Genomic DNA, 20,555 nt, shown 5'->3' on the forward strand with positions numbered 1-20,555 from the left:
CAACATGACTAAGAATTCAATTATCTACAAGTTCTTCCATTAAGATTGAAATCCAGTTATGCCTCCCCAAAAAATCACATGTACATCTAGCAGCTAAAAATTCCAAATACACAGCCTTGTCAATAAGCACACACTACAAATGCCTTTCTCAATCCTCAGTAGCTGTTGTCCAATATACCCATGATTCTTCTGTGCGGCTTCACTTTCCACGTAAACATGGAGCATATCCAGAGGTCGCTGGAAAAAGGTAAATCTGTATGGACTTACACTGTAATGGCTTCAGGGGTTTTAGAATGCCTCTTCTGAAGCCTCAGTCTAAGAGTGCATAAAAAAGGCTGTTAACGGAAAGTTCTCTTTAGAAAATAGTGTTTGGAATTGGTCTACACCAGTGAGCTGGAGCTACAATAGAGCAACTAGTGGCACTTCGAGATTCCCATCTCCATTTACTGAGTCACCCTCAAGGGGTAGGCCCAGAAACCTGTATATTTAGACAAGCTCCTCTGGGAGACCGACTTTGCCAAGGAAGGAAATTATACTCCTGCTAATTACCACTCAGCTCACTAACAGGAAGGCAACCAAAACAGTTCCATCGTCTTTGCTATCCTCCAACTCCTACAGATACACCTTCTTTCAGAAAAACAAATGAGAAGTGATTAATCTTGGCAGAAAGTGTTAAAAGCTCTTGAACATAATGAACATGGGATAAATATAAAAAACATCCAGTGTTTTATGTTCTGATGGGATAGTAAAGAAGTGCTTTTAAATTTAGACCATCTTTGATAGTCTCTAAAATGTAAGTTTTGGTCTCTAGTCAAGAGAACAAGAGGTTCAGAAGCGATATTTAAATTAAATGTAATTAAACACAAGCGTCACATACTTCCACCTTCCCAGAAATGGTCACTTCATCTTAATTAAGGAAATGGAAACCAGCATGACTCAAGTCTTCATTCTGTGATAGGTGTGTTTAGTTTATGTGTATGGCAAGTTTAGGCAAACAGCAAAGATTCAGAGGTCCTGCCACCAAAACAACAGCATTTTGCAAATGCTAAAGCTAACTCAATTCTCCGTCCAGCAGTTCAATATGAGCTACCCAAATTTAGTCCAATTAGGTCTTCAGTTGCAGATAATCTAGGTTCCTGGTTGTCTATGGTCACGCCTTGAGAGCTGTCCGGGATGCACGAGCTCTTCCTTCTGAGGCCTTCAGTTAGCTCGGGCAACTCTACTATCGGAACCAAGGAAGCTCAACATTGTCGTCACCAGCTCTGGAAGGTCAAAATCGTGTTTCCATCCCCAGTCCTTCCGAGCATTGCTGTCATCAAAGTTCAGTGGCCAGCTATCCGCTAGGAAAAGATATGGAAAAGTAGCTTAAGTTTCACAGGCTCTACCATTGCCAAAACAGTCTAGAACATGTTATAGAAAGGTCTCTCATACAAGGTACCACGAAAGAAATTCCCCTTTGAGCAGATCAGAGCAGCTATGACTCACATACAGTCACCCTTAGATTAGAAGGTTGTATCACACATCTACGATCAGGCACTGTGAACTGTCACACCCTACACATTACTAAAATCTCACACAAACTCATAAGGTAGGAATCTTATACTCAAAGGGGCTCAGGGCTACCGAGTGGCACACTTACAGCATTTGGAAACCCAGGGCTGCTTTCATACCGTCTGCCTGTTTTATGTTGAAACTGTAAAACAGTGCAATGCTGACAAGCTGTTTTATTGGAACGAAACTATCCCGTTCACTTTAGATGTCACTTCCCAAAACTGCAGCCTCTGCGGGCTTTGGCTGAACAGCTCCTCCCCCAGAATGCATCAGGACCCTCGGGAGGGCACCATGCTCCTTCTATCCTCCACTATTTATGGCCTCAAGGGACTCACAGTGCACGATGAAACCTAATTTTGGTTTCGAGGTGTTTGCAATGAAGTACCAACCTATCTCCTGTCGGACAGAGTCCACGTTGTACGTGATCTGGAACCCTGGTATGTGCTTGAGAACTTCCTGGGCCACTTCCTCGGGGGAGAAGCTCATGGCGTTGACATTGTAGGTCCTCATGGACAGGGCCTTGGCCGGGGCCTCCATGACTTCCAGGGTGGCCCTGAGGCAGTCATCAATGTACATCATTGGGAGCCTCGTGCTGGGTTTCAGGTTGCACTCGAATTTGCCATTCTTTACAGCATCATGGAAAATCTGGACCGCGTAGTCTGAAAGAGAATCCTGTCTGTGGGTCTTCTGGGAACAAAATCAGGAGTGAGCCTCTTGGATGAAGGCGGTAGCTCTCAAACCTTTTAGTCTCAGAACCTCTTTTTGCTCTTAAAAAAACAGTGAGGACCCCCAAAGAGGTTTTATTAATGTGCATTATATCAGTATTTACTATATCAGAAAAAGAAAAATTTTAAAATATTACTACATTTTTAAATGATAATAACAAACCCTGATATATAAATATGTATGACACTCTATATAAAAAAGAACATATTTTCCAATCAAAAGAAAATTCAGTGAGAAGAATAGCATGTTTTATGTTTTGAAAATCTCTTTACTGTTTGGCTTAATAGGAAAAACTGAAGTCCCCTATCTGCTTGTGCATTCAGTCTGCTGAGCTATCACACGTCACGTAGCCTCTGAAAAACACAGTGTACTGTACTTGCAAAGGAGAGCGACAAAGGCAGGTAATGTCTTAATATTGATATGATAGTTTTGACCTCTTGGACCCCTTTAAAGGGTCTCAGGGATGCCCAGGGGTCCCCGGTGAATACTTGGAGAAGCACCCCACTCAGGAAAAGCTTTTTAAAAGTAACAAAAACCAAAGCCTCTTTTAAAATCCCTCAGATTTTATCAAGTACCTTTTATATTGTATCTCAGGACGACCCCTCACCTATGGGAAGGATTTCTAATGTAGGAGTTAGGAAATATAATGCATGCTTGAGTCCAAGTTAGAAATAGTAATAATAAGGCTTATGTTCCTTTTAAAAGTGCAATGTGTAGACGGCATTTTAATAGAGCTGTCCGTATTAAGAAACGAAGCCCGTAGTCAAAGAAAAGAGGCTATTTCTTACTTGGCGTCTTCCTACATTGTGGGTGACAAATGTGTTCTAGAACATTATCTGTTTGATTCTGGCACTGTGCACCCAGTGGCTGAGCCCAAAGTGCATTTACAACACCGCACGAACTGCCCTTCACAAGTGGAAGTCAATAGGGATCATCGAGCTGCTCAGACACACTTCCCGGACAAGACGCAGAAACTCCAGTTGGCAGACGGCTACACAGGTCCATCGCCACCATCCCGTCTCACAGCCCAGAGGGTCAATCTTACAGACAAAAGAAACAGGAAACAACGCTTACCAGTCGTTCCTCCTCCACACTGGGAGTCCGCTGAAATGATGCCAGGATATCTCAGGCATCGGAAATCTAACCCGTACCGGTAATAATAATACTACAGAAAAGAGAAAACTTACTTTAAAAATAATCTTTTAAATCGGATAGAGCAATACAGAAAAACAGTAGCCTTTTTCTGAAATATCATTTTTCTTTAACAAATAAACCTTCAGTTTTTATCTTCAAAGACTCATTATTCTGGGGATACATCAACACGATAAATAATAAATCAGCCCACAGTAGGGATTTCCAACCTTTCTTTGGAAGGGAGTCCCTGCTCATTGCCCTACACCATGTGGCATTGGGGAGGAGAGGACAGGGGGTGACCAGAGGGCCACCACTGTGACATATCAGCTGAAGGATCAGACACCAACTAAATTTGCTAGAGTTATAAAGACATAGAGTATAAAAAAATAAAGCCAAGATGTTTGAAGTTTTAAAAGTTTGAAAGTTACTATCAACAACTACCAATAATGGGAGAAGAATGGAGCAAATACAATGGGCAGCAAATGCCATTTGAGGGGCCCTGAGGAAGTATTGAGTGGTACCATGTGGCTGAGGACTATCTGTACCTGCCACTTGGCAAACGTGACCAGTTTACGAGCACTTCCGGGGACTGGGATAGTGAAAGAGGAACTCCCCCTAAGGATAAATCAGCAGATGTTTGAGGCCAAAGAGAAAAGGAAACAGAGTCATCTTGCCCAGCCCTGCGTACTTCTCCCATGAGCTCGGCATGGACCTTGGACACCCCGTAGATGGTCCTGGGTCTCTGAGTGCAGAGATCGGGGGTTGGGTTCCGGGGAGAAGTGGGTCCGAAAGCTCCAATTGTGCTGGGCACAAACAATCGCAGGTTGTGTTCTGCAGCGACGTCCAGAATATTATGCAATCCTGCAACACCAGACAGTAATGTCACCAGACAGTCTGAAAAGTCTCACCGAGGAACTGGAAAAACTGACAAACAGGTCACTTTGGGCAAGATCCAGAAACTTACCAGTGATATTTACGGCTCTTGCCAAGGACACGTTTGCTTCTCCGGCGGCACTGAGCAAAGCGCTATAATGAAACAACCAGGTGATGCGGTGGTTTACCACAATCTCCCGAAGACTCTTGTAATCCAGAATGTCGGAGTATACAAACGGGCCTACAAGGAAGACGGTGAAACCACAGGAAGAAAGAAGTCTGGGGTCTGAAAAACCGAAGGGTCCTTTCTCCCTCACAACTCACCCTGACTTGTGAATTTCCTTAGTACCCACTGGGTAACTGAACCTCTCGGGGATGATCTGGCTTCTTTTTTTTTTTTTTAATGGCAGAATCACCAACTGCAACCACCTCACAGCTGGTAACAGCTAATGCTTACACCGGACTTGAGGCTGGCAGGCACTGTTTGAAGGGCTTTCTGTATATTTAGCTCTCACATGGCCTTTGAGGCAGATGCATTGTACTGAGGAGGAAACTGAGGCATGGAGAGGTTAAGAACGTGCCAGGATCAGAGAGTAGGTGAAAAGAAACATGATCACAACCAGGTGGCTGGTTCCAGTCAGCACTGCTAACACCAACCCCACAGGCAGAGTGATTTCACTCTGCTTAAAAGTTGCATATTTTAAAAAGAGAGACATGGGTTTAAAATCCAAAGCAAAGCACCATCCATCATATACAGCAGCAATTTTCAACCGGTGTGCCACAAGAATTTTTAAAACATGCAATGCCTTACTATTTAGTCAGAGGCACTGACCACTTTTCCCTTACACTGTCAAATAAAAAAATGACAACTGCCCTGCCTGGTGTGGCTCAGTGGATTGAGCACTGGCCTGTGAATCAAAAGGTCACAGGTTCAATTCCCACTCAGGGCACATGCCTGGGTTGTAGGCCAGGTCCCCAGTTGGGGCCTGTGAGAGGCAACCTATCAGTCGATGTATCTCTTGCACATCAATGTTTCTCTCCCTCCCTTCCTCTCTCTAAAATGAATAAAATCTTTTTTAAAAAAATTACAACAGCCAACTCAACAATAGCTACCTAGTGTGAACAAATCAAAATTATACTATTTTTTTGTCAGAGTGGCAAAAAATATGTATCTTGGTATGTCAAAGATTTTAGTAATTAGTTTATGTGTGCCTTGAAATGAAAAGGGTTGAAAATCACTGTATAGAAAACCACAAATCACAAGTTTATTGTACCCGGTTACTTTTAGAGGTAGAGCTGGTTTTGTTCAATGCCAGTTTTTCCCCACTTAGAGCAAATTACCGCTCTTCCCCACCACAAGCAGCAAAAGGACAGTATTGAACCAGAAGGGACTAGAAGACATTATAAAAGCTTTTCTGAGTCAGTGGAAACTTGGCTAGAGGAGTTTTCGGTATGTGTGTGTGAGAGAGAGAGAGAGAGAGCACAGTAGTTTCAGAGCAAGTGTGGTGACCTATGAGGATTGACGTCTCCAGATTTTGGAAGTTCATTTTCGTTATTACAAGATTTGACTTTTGTTTGCTTGCTCTCTGAACCAAGAATGTAAATAAAAACTCAAAAAGACAGGAATCAAAGTTTTTATTCCAAAAATAGTGCTCCAAATGATACTTGAAGATATTAGTCCCAAACTTTCCTCCCCGTTCAGAAGAACACTCCTGTGCTGGTAACACTCACACAGACAGCAGTGTCACTACAGACAGTTTATAGAACTGCTGGGGCCAAAAATATGACGTGTTTTTAAGTGACACATCTGTGCCTCAATAGTGTCTCTTTCTTTAACTCCGAGCCTGGTTCTGAGCGGCTGCTCACACTGATTCCACGCACTGCTCCAATAACTGCACTTTGGAAACGAGGATAAAAACGAAAGCGAGGCATACGGATCTCTTACCGCTGTGGAACACATGATCAGAGGGTTTCCTTATGTCAGACAGAATCACGTTGTCCTTCCCAAATCGTTTCCTACAGGGAGAATCAACACACACGGGTTGGTACACCTAGGGTATAATTGGTTCTATGAACACAATCTTTCAAATAGGAACTACAATTTCCTGTCAGCCTCCACCTCTCCTATTTTTGCGTCTTTTCTCCCTTCGCCCCAAATGCACACACCCTCAGTTATGACCACACTCAGGCCTGCCGCCCATTCCCTCTTCACAGTCCCTCCTTCTGTCCCCTCTCATTCCGTCATCATCCCTGTATTTGCCACCAGTGTCTTCCTGTACCCCTGAATTTTTACCTCTCCCTCCTCATTCTTCTCTCCTTGCTCTTATCCTTTCATCCCACCCTCTCTAAATCCCACACTATTGCTTGCCAGTTTCTACACATATTTCCCTCTGCCCCAAACATCTAAAACCCAAGTGATGCATTTGGAACTATGTGTCTTACTCTAAGTGAGAAAAGCCTGGGCAAAGGACCAACGTGGGAGCTGTTGTTGACTCAAAGACTTGCCCCAGCGTCTATGATATTAACAGGCAAAATGAAATGTATTCGAAACAGCCACTTTAGATAGGTCTCTTAAAAATAGTCAGGGGCTAGAGGGGAGAGAAAAGATTAAATGTTGCCAAAGACAAACTTTCCTACTGAAGAACTCAGATTTTAACTTTCAACTGTTAGGGCTCTTACCTTAAAAGGTTAGCAAGCCCCACTCCAAGCTGGCCAAGACCCCCTGGATGAAGGGGGGAAAAAAGTAAAACTTTAATCCAAATGTAACCAATCCAATTATTCCCAGTATATAATAATGGCATAAGACTATATTTATAATCTTAGCTAATTAGGTAAAGCCCCAGGTTGGCCTGATAGAATTGAATTACCTCCTCTAAGTGAGGACAGAAATCAATACAGGTAACATTAGTTTCAGAGGCAAAGGTCTCTCTAGCACAAAGTGGCTGGAGGGGAGAAAGGGTGTAGGAAGAAAAAACTCACAAGAAAGCTGGGCAACCTCCTAGCTCTGTGGGCCAGGAACTGGCCCCCAGCCTTGCCTTTGTTATTCCATAGGCTCTGAAGTTGTCTGCTACAGGGACCAAAATACTCAAAGACAAATATAATAGTTTGTATCAACCTCTGGTGGGGTTTCCCAGAACCCCATCCTCCATCCGGAACTGGGATGGAATGTGAAAGGAGTAAGAGGGGGACAAACCAAGGCATCATCTGAAAAAAAGGGCAGATGACTGAATCAACAAGGAGGCATCAAAATCAACAAAATGGCATTAAAAATGCCATGGACAGAAATGGGAGAGCTGGGAGGCTGGGAGCACTTTGGGGGAACACAACCACAAATTTCATTTGGGAGAAATGAATGAGGTATAGAAAGTAGGATTTCTCATAAGCACTGGTTAACACAGGACCTCGATGCTCACATGGGTCCTGGAGGGTGCTTCGTTACTGGAGGCAGGAGGGAATAAAACAAGAGAGAAAACAAGCTGGGCAAATCAGGGAGCAAAATGCAGAGGAAAACTGACTACACTTGAAACCCATTCACCACGGGAGAAGAGGAGGAAGCAGTGAAGGAAGTATACAAACTGTGAGGAATGTCATAAGATCATGACTACAAGCCAGGGAAGAAAAGCTGGCAAGAAAAAGGAAATAAAACATGTCAATCAAATCAGAGATGGGCTTGGATTGGCTGGAAGCATGTGGGAGTGAAGTTTCGAGTGAGGCAGGTACAGAATCAGGGGTGGGGTGTACAAGACGTGAGGAGGATGGGGGAGCAAGTCTGGTGAGGGTGAGACGAATGCTGACGAGAGGTGATAGGGGCGAGGTCCTCCGGGCAGACCCTGACTTATTTCCTCTGCCTCTAACACGCACACATGCGGTAGCTGCTTGGGATGAAAGGCACCGAGTTTAGGTTGAGGAGTTTGACCAATAAAAAATGCTTCTGATTCCAGAACCCATGCTCTTGTGCCTGCACACTCCCTCTCCACGAGCCTTTGCTCCCAAGTCAACCCTAATGAGGCAGCGGAACCAAGTTCTGCAGCAGTTTCTGGACCCCTAGCTTCCTAGGTCCTTCCTCAGACAATTAAAAATGACAGCAGGGAAACCAAGAACTGGCAATGGTGACAAAATAAAGATTTGAGACTTACAATATTCTGGAGGAAGCAAAGAGTGGAGCAGGTAGTTTCTGATTAATAAATGTTTACTGATAGCACATCAGAGATTCCAAAAGCAAATACACAACCACACAGAGACTGCACAGAAAAAAAAATCAAGCCACACACTCAACCTGTAATTAAGACACGTGGCTGGTCAGCCTCGGAGAAAGAGGCAGAGTGGAAGTTGGCATCTGCTGGAATTTGCCAAGGGGAGGTGCCAAGGAGCTGGCGGGGCCGGGCAGCTGTCGCACAGCCGCAGGCAGGGCCCTGTAGCATCTGACCCACGACCCGCTGCAGTGTCCTAATGACCGGCATTTTCTCTTCAAATACCCTGCAAGACAAAAGGAGCTGAGTTTATTATTAACCTTTATTCTCCCAAACCCTCGTAGCATAAAGTCTTTAACCAAGATTAACACTAAGGCTGTCAGCTCGTGAGTAGAGCCGAGTTTTGGATTCGTGAATGGAATGAGAGACTGCTGAGCCTAGCGGGAGCAGGGCCTGTGAAAGGGGACGAGCCATTCCTCGTGCCAAGTGCAGGCAAATGAAGGCGGGTGGACGTTTAGAGTAGGAAACTGCACGGTGCTGATGTCCACTGGCTCGAATGTCACAGTGGTTGTCGGATTTCCACAGTTTGATCTTCGGACAGGTGTGGGTGTCATTTGTTTTGAAATTTAGTTGTAATTCCTTTTTGTGGTGAGGAGGCAAAGCATGTCTACCTACACGTCCATGTTGACCCGAAGTCCAGTGCACTTTCTATTGTTTTTTCCATATAGGCCCAAGGAAAACTTAGGAATTTCAAAGTCATGACTTATTAAAAGAAAATGCGGTCAGAGATGACAGCAGGTATAACTCAAGGTAGCTAGTAAGTACACAGGAGTGCTAAGAAGCAGCTTGGGTGATCTCTGAAAATGCACATATCTGTACTGTAAGAAACATTCTACACAAGCACACATTTCATTAGCCATCAGTGGAAAAGCTCATTACAAGTTATGTAGCCTCTGGAAAACTCCACTGGACACTTGTAAGAGAAAGAATGAAACAAGAAAATAGCATCTTAGCACTATTTTAAAAAGTTTTGACCTCACTGACCCCATGAAAGGTCTCAGAGAGCCCCAGACTGCACCTTGAGAACAGCTGCTCTAAAGTTAACACCCGCTTTGCCAGGCTAGTTATTAAATTTGTATGTGGACACTATCGAAGGAGACTCAGTCCCTCCTTAAAGATCAGGTGATGGTCCAATAGACTTTCTCCCCCAAACACCTCATTACTTCAACTACAAAGGGATGAAAAGAAACAGGTTGACAGACTCTCCTCCAGAACTAACGCAACACCTCCCCCGCCTCCCCAGCCTGACCTCTCTCGGATGGTTACTGTAGAATTTCTCCCGTTCCCCAGCACATACCCCCATCTGCAGTAACCACAGCAGAACCCTAAGCAGCAGTGGCATCATGGATAGGGTGGGGTTGATAGACAGTTCTGTTTCAGGAACAAGAAAAGAAGCTCTAATTTGAAATATTAAAGACCCAGAAAATAAGACTTTCCCCTCAGGATGTACTGTTAGTTTCCCTTAATATTCCTTCTGTCTTCTGATCTCAGATTTCTAGCTTTAATCATCCTTAAGCACAGAGACAGTAAATAATAGTGTATTAAGTAATGTCTCCAGCACATTAAGCATGAAGCTTAAAACACCCGGCCCCTGACAGATGATGGTAAAGAAAATGTAGCATATACATGCAATGGATTATTCATTCAACCTTGAAGAAGGGGACCCTGTCACACACTACAGTATGGATGAACGATGAGGACATAATGCTAAGTGACACAAGCCAGTCAGAAAAGGCCTTCCCACTCGAATGAGTTCTGTGTTATTTAAAGTAGTCAAAAGTCGCAGAAACAGTCCATCGAAAGGTAGTCACCAAGGGTGGGAGACAGGGGAACTGAGTATTACTGTTTAATTAACTGGCGTAGCTTCAGCTTTGTAAGATGAGAAGTTCCAGAGACCTGCTGCAGAACAGGATGAACACACAACTGTTGAATTGGACACTTAAAAATGGTCAACACGGTCAATTTTGTACGTGATTGAAGCCGCAATTTGATATGAAATTTAAATTGAAAAGAACAAGTATCTAGCTGCAAAAAACGGTCCATACGTACATTGCTGCGGAGCGAGGAAATTCTCCCAGCGAAGATCAGTGCCGTCCCCAGAGACCTGAGGGTTCAGTTTAGTGCCTACCAAACCCAGTCTCGTCCAAGCCCCTGAACCCTTGTCCCAGTGAACCCCCAACTGGTCCTTTTTTTCTCCACTTAGAAACGCAAGCAACGGCCGCCTTTCTTTTTCGTTCTAGTCTCAGGGGTTTCCAGGAATGATCAGCTGCTCTAAACTCCATTCCTTTCCCCTCAAAGGGAGGTTCCTGGCCCTAGAGCAGTGAGGCTGCTTTCCCAGAAAGGCCAGCTACTGCCTAGCCGATGACTCCCGGGCCCCAGGCCCCCCTCCCACTTCTGTGGCACGCTGCTGAGCAGCCTCGCCTTCGCTTCCCCCGAGTTCTCCCACCTCTCGTTCTGCTTTAAGGGCCCACAAGGCTTGTCAAACACACTTGTAAGGCAGTCTCAGCTTTAAATCTTCTGGGTCATTAAATAACAATGTCTCCTCTTATTAGTAATGACCCAATGGAAAAATCGGGCACCTCAGAACTGAGAGTTGGCAAGCACCTGCTTTCCGGCACTCTTACTTAACCTTCACAGTAACCCTGAAGCTGGGATCTTTTCTCCATTTCACGGGATGCGTTGACCCACCCAAGGTAAGGAAGATACTAATTACCAAGAGAAAGGGAAATAAACACTTTCATTGACTTTCAAACCCTTCTCCCACCACCCCCACTCTACAGGTACCTAAGAGAGAAGATAAACAGGAAACGGAGGGGGGCATCTCCCCCACCACCCTCCGCTGTCGAGCGCGGTACCCCCCTCCCCGCCCCCTCCCCAGGGGAAGAGCATCCCACTCCTTGCTGTGTGAGCCTGCGTACACTACCACGCCAAACCTCAATTTTCTCCATCCTTGGAAAGGGGACAATGAGATAGGACCACCAAATGAGATTGTTGAAATAGTTTTTAAAAATATTTTATTTATTTATTTTAGAGAGAAGGAAAGGAAGGGAGAAAGAGAGGGAAAGAAACATCGATGTGCAAGAGATACATGAATAGCTTGCCTCTCACATGCTCCCAAATGCAGACCTGGCCAGCAATCCCGGCATGAGCCCAGACCGGGAATCGAACAGGTGACCCCTCGGTTTGCAGGCCGGCCGGCACTCAGTCTACACTAGCCAGGGCAGATTGTTGAAATAATTTAATAAAATTAATCTATGAAAAACATATTAGCAAGCAGCTTAGTCGACGTAAAGTCTCCATTATGAGCTGATTAAGCCTGGGTTTAACGTGGGGATGATCCAAAAGAATCCCGAATCTAAGCGTGAGCTACAGAGGGTCTCAGAAGGGGGTCTGGCTCTGTGGAGCCGGCGTCGCCCTCCTCCAATACACACCTGACCGGGAGAGGAAACCCAAGAATACGCGGGGACTAGAGCCACACACTGGTCTCTGGCCTCAGCAAGACTCCCAGTGAAAAGGGTGTGGGATCCCACCCTCCCGGGGAGATGACTGGATAGACCGGTTTTAAGAGAAGAGCTTCGCCTACCCCTATTCTCTGGACCAGGTGGGGGAAGAGTGGGAATAGGGATGCCCTTCCAAAAAGTGGAAGGGGCAGGGTGTCGCGCCTTGCGGACCCCAGCAGAGCACCGCTCTCCCCCAGCCCCGGAGCTAACATCCCTCCCAGGTCCGTGGTAGATGGCTGGGGAGCCGTGGTCACACCCGCGAGCAGTTAATCTGCTGCGCCGCGCCAGGGTCACACCGATCCAGTCACCCGGGGCTAGGGGCCCCCCGCGACAGAGGCCGCCGCTCCCCAGGGAAACATCCGCGCACCTCCGCACTGACCTGATGAAGCGGCGCAGAGAAGCTGCGCTGCGGCGCCGGAGCTGGAACAGTACGCCACAAGACTGCGAAGCGCGCAGACGAAGTCCTCACCCCAAACCCCCTGCGCTGCACCTTTATCCTCGCCGCTCCCAAATCCGCCTCGCGGCGCACCAATCCGCTTCTTCGCCGGGACCGCCTGGGCGTAGGCGCCAGGTCACCTGGGGGTGGGGATTGGAGAGGGGGAGCGATCCGGTTGTGATGGTAACTCTCTCCGGGCGGGTCCCAGTGGCGTCCTGGCCGTGCGCGCCTCCCACGCCGGCCACTGCCTGGGACCCACCTCGTGGAGAATTCAGGGACCCACTAGGGGGCGCGGCAGAGTCCCGCACGCGCAGCGTCTCCCGCACCCGCGCGCCGCCAGCCTGCTTATCTTCGCGGGGGGACCGTGAGGGTGGAGGCAGCTTTGGCAGGGCCTTCCCCAAACGGAAGCCGGCCGGTGTGGAGCCCGGCATTGAGTGGCTCCGCAGCGGATGTGGAAGCCTGTGGACGCCGAAGAGAAAGCTGGAAAGATTGACTGAGGAAAGAGCCCGAGTGGGGAGCCAGGAGATCGGGTATGGAGAGACCTTGAGCGAGTCACTGCATCTTAGTTTCCCACCTGGGAAACATCGCTGTCAATTTGACCTCCAAAGCCAGGGACCAGCCGAGTGAGTCAGCGTCAACTGGGAGCTTATTAGAAATGCAAATTTGAGGCCCCATCCCAGACCTGTGAGCTAGAACCTGTGGCGGCGAGGCCCAGCGCGGTGTTTCAACAAAAGAGGTGCTGCTGATACGCGCTGAAGTTTGAGAAGCCTGAGCTAGGACTCTGGTTCTCAGACCTCGCTGCATTTTAGAATCACCAGGGACTTTTGAATCTCCCGATGCACAGGCTGCACTCGAAACCTGATTCATAAATCAGAATCTCGTTGGTGATAGGTTAGGGGAGTGGTAGACCGGGAGTAACGGGGGTGGGGGGACCCCAGGCATAAGTATTGTTTTAAAGCTCCTCAAGGGGTTCCAGTGTGCTGTAAAGGCTGAGAACCATCCGTCTTCCCTGGAGGGGTGGTCCCTGAGCAAGGCAGTGCCCGTGCAGATCTGCTGGATCACAATCTGCGTTCTAACAAGATCCCCAAGTGATTCTCAGGCATGTTAGGCTTTTGAAAAACAGCTCTAAGTTCTCCTTTAACATTAAGATACTATAGTTTTATGGAATGTGTTTATGTTTTTTGGGGTCTTAGTGGGCCCCATTTCTTCAATTTTCTCAATACATGATTCTCATTATGGGTCTACCTTCTGTGCACTTGAATTTCAAAATCTTAATTACAGACTTGTAGGCTGTCAAGAGACCATAGAGATTATCAAGGCCACTTAGACCCACTTCATGGTGGAAGAGGCACCCCACCCAGAGCCGTGAAGACATATGGTCAAGGCCAAGGGGACAGGAATGCTGACCCAGGCACCTGCCCTTTCTAATACATCACATCATATCATGGGAGTTATTTTTTGTTTTATTCAAACTTTGTGATGGGGTTAGAGATGACACTGAGCTCACTCGGAGTGAGATTGCAGGCATGGATTTTGCCAAGTAGAGTGACCCAGTGACATTGCTCCCAGTCTGGTTGGTTGGTGTTGTTCTTGGGGAGGAACTGTGGCTTCCACCTTTGTTCCTGAGGACTGGGCGAGAAGGAGTGACTTCCCAGAGACTTCACAGTGGGTGGTTTCTGGCTACCTAGCATCTATTTCCTCTCTTCTTCGTGGAAATAGTCTGGCATGAATACCATCAGCCCTCTGCCTCTCCCAGCCAAGGGCAGACACTTCCTCCAGATTTACTGGAGTGACAACCTGAAGGCAGCAGGTGCTGTCCCTACCAGCAGAGGTCCTCTAAGGTCAGGCCTGCCCCAGGCCACTGCTTGTGAGCTTCCTGGCTCTGGGACTGCTGTGGGTTTCTCCCACTTTCCAGGCTGGCTCTGCAGCTTCTCAGCAACCTGTGCCTTCCTCATAGCCTTTGGCTTAAGTCAGCAAAGCAGGTTTCTGTAACCAAAACTTAGTGGTAATATTCAGACTTTCCCGTCATTGTCAGGGTTGAGGTTTTGGCTCTCAGATCACATGCAAATAATTAAAAATAAGTAAAATAAATATCCTCAGCCCATATTGATATAAATAACTGAATGAATAATGAATGAAGGACAAAGAGCAACTCTTTCTTACAGAAGAATTCCAACTGATAAATGTGGAAGGAATGAGGGAAATAGACGTTCCACATAAACACACATAGCAGTAGTTGCTGCGGGCAAGATCTGCGGAGAGGTGCTCAAATCAGTGGGTGAAAGGTTCAAGGAGAAGCAGGGTATTTGCATGGTCTCAAGGTATCTCTCCCAAAATAGATGTTTATTTAATAACACAGGGGAAAATGGTAACTGGATGGTGAGGAAAACTGGCAGTCACCCCCTTAACCATGTGACTAAGGTTAACATCATCAAAAAGACGACTAGCTGACATCACGTACCCCATGATCTGATGAACTGGGAAGAGCATATACCTCTGACATCTCCTTCCCAGCGATGCATTAACCTCAGTCTAATCGTGAGGAAATATCAGAGGATGCAGATAGAGCAGGGGATGTAAAACTCATTTTCACCGGGGGGCCGCATCAGCCTCGCAGGTGCCTTCAGAGGGCTGAAATAATTTTAGAACTGTATAAATGTAACTACTCCTTAACAGTTAAGGAGCTGAAATTACATTCGGCCCTTTGATGGGAACCACAAGGCTGATGTGGCCCCCAGTGAAAATGAGTTTGACACCCCTGAATAGAGGAACATTCCACGAAGTGACTACTAACCAGTGCTCTTCAAAAGCCTCAAAGTCAGAAAGACAGGAACTGTCATAGGTTAAAGGACAGTGTGTGTAAAGTGAAATTCAAAAGGCGGGAAAATAAAATCACTTACAGACAACTGATTCCAGGCTTCTGTTGACTTAATTAAAAATTTTCTTCCTATGCAATCAGAAAATAGGGAAATTTTTTTAGCATAAACTCCTAAACAGGGCACATCCACAGGTTATGTTTTTCTTTAAGACACCTGTATGTGTGGTTAAGGAAGGATAGACAACACATGCAAATTCTGTGCTTTAATTTCAGGATCCTACAGAGATTTAATCTAAAATATGAAGGGAGAGGTTTGTTTCTATGTAAAGTCAAATAGGATTGCTTGCATAGGGACTTGGGCCAGAAGGAATAATGGAATTGAGCCACATGGAACAAGGGAGATAATGACATCACCAGCCCACAACTGCTGCTGCTCACCAGCGCTTCCCTTCCAGCTGCAGGAGCATTTGGTTGAGACCCACACTGTCCCCCAGCCACTCCCCACGTGGGGCTCCTGAGCACCTGCCATGTGGTTAGTCAGAATCCAGATGTGCTGTAAGTGTAGAGTACACACCGGATTTCAAAGATATAAGGTATATGGAAAAGGTAATGTAAAAATGTCTCAATACATTTTATATGAAGTATGAGCTAATTTGATGATATTTTGAATATGCTGGGTTAAATATGTTACAATTAACATCACCCGTTTCTTTCTACTCTTTGGAGAACGGTTAGTAGAAAATTTTAAATTATATATGTGGTTCATGTCTGTGGCTCACAATCTACTTCCGTAGCACAGCACTGGCCTGCAAGTTCCCAGGGAAAACTCTAGAAACTACTGGCATCCTCTCCCTCTCCCGTTTGTAAAAGGTCTGCTCAAAGCCTCAGGATTCTTTATATTCTTGAAGTTTTCCACAGTCCATTAGATGTGTGGGCGAGAAAAGGGTTCCATGGAAATCTCTCAGTGTCACAAATTGCTAACTGGGCAAGTCAAGGTTGGCAGTCACACCCCAGGCATAGTAATAACATCTTTACTAAAAGGCTTATCTTTGCCCGAAGCAAGCCCTGTCCATCGTTTCTGTGCTTGTTGGTCCACACACCTTTGAAATGCCCCTTCTTCTAATACCTGACCACCCTTTCCGACGCCCCCTTCTAAGAGCCAATACACCTTGTTTTCTCCCACCTTTATATAATCATCCTTGCATTCTCTCCTTAATCTCAAACACATAAAAGAAACTGCAAACTGTTATTCTCAGAAGCATGTTTCTGTCTGTTGAGATCTTGCCTCCAGGCATATCCTCTGTTTGATTCAAATAAATTACTATAAAAATTCTTGATAGGCTTGGATATTCTTAGGCCAAGAGATGAGAGCAAGGCTGGTAACATTAAAAAAATCATCCAAGACATGTTCTGTAATTCAGAACCTCTTGCTAGAAAGAAACTAATATTCCGAAATAAATGCTTAAGGAATTCTTTAAGACTTGGCTCTGACAAGCTAGTTACCCACCTACCCCACCTCCTCATCCACTGCGGAGAGTCAACAGGGTAGTGACATTGAACCAGACTTTTTCTTTAAGCATCCGTCCTAACAATCATCAAATCCAGTGGTTCTCAAACTTGAGTGTGCAAGATAATCACTGGGGAGCTTGTTAAGACACGTACCTCTGGTCCCCACCCCGGAAGGTCTGATTCAGTAGATACAGGGTGGGTCCTAAGGATGTATTTCTACCAAGCTTGCCGGTCATGCTGCTGACCCAGGGGCTGCCCTTGGAGGACAGCTGCCCTAATCATTGATTCACTTTTCCCATGAAATGTCCCATCTAGAGTGAATTTTTGAATTGACCTACTAGAGATCTTTCTGCAGCATACAGGATTATAATGAAATGTTCACAAATTGTCTCAATTTTTTAAAAAATAGAAGTTGGTCTGAGCACAGTGGTTAATAAGATGTAGACCAGTCTCTCTCTCTTGGTGTCCTGAAATTTCTCACTGTCATTGTGATGGTCAGTTTTATGTTTCAACCTGACTGGGCCACAGGGTGCCCAGATAATCAGTGAACCATAATTCTGGGTGGCTCTGCGAAGCTGTTTCTGGATGAGACTAACATTTGAATCGGTAGACTGAGTAAAGCAGATGTCCCTCCCCTCTGTGGGTGAACCACATCCATGTATCGGAGGCCTGAGGAGAACAAAAGTAAGGAAGAATTTGATCTCTCTCTGACAGACTACAAGTTGGGACACCGATCTTCTCCTGCCTTTGGACTTGGGCTTGGACTAGAACGTATACCATTGGCTCTCCTGGGTCTCCAGCTTGTTGATCTTGGGACTTCTCAGCCTCTATACCTGGTGAGTCAAATCCTTCTAATAAATCTATGGATTGATGGGTCAACCCTGGTGGTCTTGTCCCGTGGAGAACTGTGACTAATACAGTCATTAAGTGAACCTGGCCATTCTGGCAGAGAGTCACCCTGGTCTGGGGTAAATCCTAAAACAGACTTATTACCAAAAAAATACTTTTTCATTGAAAAAACTTAATATTTGCATGATTTTTATTGAAATATTTGTATTTATGAACAAAGTCAAAACAGCTATTCTATGCAAATAATGGAACAGAGCCCCAGATCCACACTGAATGTCTTCGCCCTTATCGGTGTCACAGAACAGGAAGTCCCCTTTATATTAGGGAAAAGGACCTCTGTGGAGTGTGAGTGTGTCAGAACTGGATCTACAAAAGAAATGTATCCTTAGTCTATTTACATGGTAATTGTGAATAGCATACACCTTTGTAGGAAGACATTTATGAATAATTCAGAAAGCAAAACATAAAATCATCACTTGAATAACTGCATTAAAATAAGTATATGTATGAATAAATACTAGATTAGAACAACAAAATAATTGTTGGATACAATAAATGTTCATAAAAATTTCTTTTGACTTTGTTTTAAACAATGTATGGCAATTTAAAAAAAAAAAGAGAGAGATTTGGGGGTAAATGTAGCATATTGAAAACAAACATTTGACTTCTCCCCACCAAAATTCTAAAATGACTTTAAGGGTATAACAAGGGTATATCATAATAAAGAGAAAAGGAGAACAAATATTGGCAGTGTTGGAGAGGAAAAAAATTTTTCTATTCTCTTTCTAGGATCTTCTGACTGGTGTGATAATCAAATTGACATGAGACAAATTAGCAGGAGAAAAACAAATTAAAGTGTGACAACATCTGTCAAATGAGCATAAATAAGGAGCCTTTGGCCAATAATAAGTGATAAAGATTTATTTAAGGATCTGAGGTTTTGCTAAGTAGAAACGCACCTAGGCAAAAACCCCCAAGTGTTCCAAAAATGAAAGAAAAGTTAAGAGTTCTTACAGTAAAAAATGCAAACTTGAGAATACTCAGTCCTGCGTTCTTAGCCAGGATTGGTCCAGGATGGTTACCAGTCAGAGGTCAGGTGGGCTGGATGATGGGTGCCAGGAGGTCTGGTCACATCTGGTGGTCCGGATGATGGATGTCAGATGATCTGGGTATGTGAGTCCTTCAGGGGGTAATCGGTTATCTGGAGGGCTGATCTATGTCCAGGCATTGACACAGGACTGGAAAATTCAAAAGTTTGTTTCCTGGCTAGTTAAATCAAGAATAGAATAGCCCTGACCAGGGTAGTTCAGTTGGTTGAGCATCATCCCGAAAAGCTAATGGTTGGATTCCCGGGTCAGGGCATAGGCCTGGATTGCAGGCCAGGTCCATAGTGGGAGGCATGTGAGAGGGAACCAAAGATGTTTCTCTCCTGCTCCTTCTCTCTCCCTTCTCCTTGCTCTAAAAAATAAGTAAAAATTAAAAAATATTCAGCTCTGAGACAGGTACAGTAAGGCAGAATTTCACTAATTATAGTGATTGGAATAAGTTGTTTATTTGTTCAGATGGCTAAGGCTTTTTCTCATTAATATTTGTGAAGAAGACAATTAAGATTTGTATTTGTCCTTGGCAATGGGCCTTGGAGCCAAAGTAGCAGTTTTGGCTAAAACACATTACATACACACATACAAACAAACAAACAAACAGCCCCTTTTTTTTCCTTTAGTCTCAGTAATTGAGGATGATAAAGGCAGATGGGCTCTCCACTGCCCCCAGAGTTTCATTTTTATTTCACAAAGATTTTCAAAATAAGGACAGTTGTCTCAGTTCTTCAAAGAATTGGGTTTTAACTTAAGTGACAGCATAGGTTGATCTACCCATCCAGCTACGTCTTCTAATTTTCTTCTTTCCCTCTAAGGACTTCCAGTAGTTTGATTATAATGTGTCCAGTGTGGGTTGCTTTGATCTTAATACACTCGGAGATCAATAAGTTTCTTGGATTTGTAAAGTCATGTCTTTCTTCAAATTTGAAAGTTTCATCCCTTAGTTCTTTAAATAATTTTTTGCTCCTTTTTTATTTCCTAATTTCGAATCCCATTATTCATACATTGGTCCACTTGATGGTGTACCATAGGTCTCTTAGGCCTAATTTTTTAATTCTCTTTCTTTCTGCCCTCTGTGCCATTATGGAGGTTCCACTGAGATTGTGGCCACTTAACTTGGAGGTTTGGATTTGCAGACAATAAAAACCCCAAGTCAAAGTTGAATAGCTAAGAACTTTATTACACAAGAGCAAAGCGAAAGCAAGAATCAAGATCTTACATCACCAGATGGGAGTTCATCAACACCCAAACATAGATGCTGGGGAATCCCGGAGACAGCATTCAGGGTCCAACTGGGAAGGGTCTGAGTGAAGCGTCCTTACAAAGTGAGATTCCAAAGTCTCACTTTGGGGACTATGGTTAAATATGTTTTAGGCAAAAGTGGCTATGCGCCAAGGGCCTTGTGTGACTTAGCTAAACCAACAGGTCCCTCTGGGAGAAAGGTCAGTTCTCCCCGAAGGAACAGTTAAATATTAAAACTACTAATCTCCTGGGTAGAAGGACCAGTTCTCCCTGGGAGACAGCACGCCTATATTTTCTTCTTATAATAAAGGTCACGGCTCGGGCATAAACAGGGAGGATTCTCAATGTCCCTTTAACCCGTCACCCTCAGACTGGATACTTTCAATATTCCTATTTTCAGTTTGCTGATTCTTTCTTCTGCCTGAACAAATAATTTGTTGAATTCTTGTAGTGAATTTTTCATTTCAGTTTTTCAATTTTCAGCTCTAGAGTTTCTGATATTTGCAAATGTTAATATATTTTACTGATTTTCTTCAATTCTTTGTCCATGTTTCCCTTTAACTCTTA

At 44.8% G+C, this 20,555-nt stretch overlaps 1 protein-coding gene and 1 long non-coding RNA gene across 2 annotated transcripts in view; one reads left to right on the forward strand and one right to left on the reverse strand.

Annotated features, from left to right (window-relative positions):
- Positions 1–943: 943 nt before the first annotated feature.
- On the reverse strand, positions 944–12,551 carry LOC112312226 (L-threonine 3-dehydrogenase, mitochondrial). Its single transcript, XM_024568617.4, has 9 exons — positions 12,414–12,551; positions 8,561–8,760; positions 6,964–7,006; positions 6,230–6,300; positions 4,376–4,525; positions 4,100–4,272; positions 3,352–3,442; positions 1,941–2,210; positions 944–1,340 (listed from the first exon to the last, which is right to left on the reverse strand). Exons 2-9 carry the CDS (start codon positions 8,742–8,744, stop codon positions 1,201–1,203), a joined length of 1,122 nt encoding a protein of 373 aa, XP_024424385.2. The 5' UTR covers positions 8,745–8,760; positions 12,414–12,551; the 3' UTR covers positions 944–1,200.
- Positions 12,552–12,688: 137 nt separating this feature from the next.
- LOC128779301 (uncharacterized) overlaps positions 12,689–20,555 on the forward strand; it is a 53,315-nt gene continuing 45,448 nt past the window's right edge. The window contains exons 1-2 of the long non-coding RNA XR_008425200.1: positions 12,689–13,000; positions 17,512–17,633. This is a non-coding gene — a long non-coding RNA (uncharacterized lncRNA). The remainder of the gene's footprint in view (positions 13,001–17,511; positions 17,634–20,555) is intronic.

This window comes from Desmodus rotundus, chromosome 9 (assembly GCF_022682495.2).
Source record: "Desmodus rotundus isolate HL8 chromosome 9, HLdesRot8A.1, whole genome shotgun sequence".
NCBI classification, from domain to species: Eukaryota; Metazoa; Chordata; class Mammalia; order Chiroptera; family Phyllostomidae; genus Desmodus; species Desmodus rotundus.

What these genes read in the sequence shown, in the direction of transcription:
- LOC112312226 (XM_024568617.4), bottom strand. Translation starts at nt 8,744, where the DNA reads ATGCCGGTCATTAGGACACTGCAGCGGGTCGTGGGTCAGATGCTACAG. An exon ending in AAGAGCCGTAAATATCACTG is followed by an intron (nt 4,273 to 4,375) that starts GTAAGTTTCTGG and finishes CTGGTGTTGCAG; the next exon opens with GATTGCATAATATTCTGGAC. An exon ending in GTGTGGAGGAGGAACGACTG is followed by an intron (nt 2,211 to 3,351) that starts GTAAGCGTTGTT and finishes ATTCTCTTTCAG; the next exon opens with ACTACGCGGTCCAGATTTTC.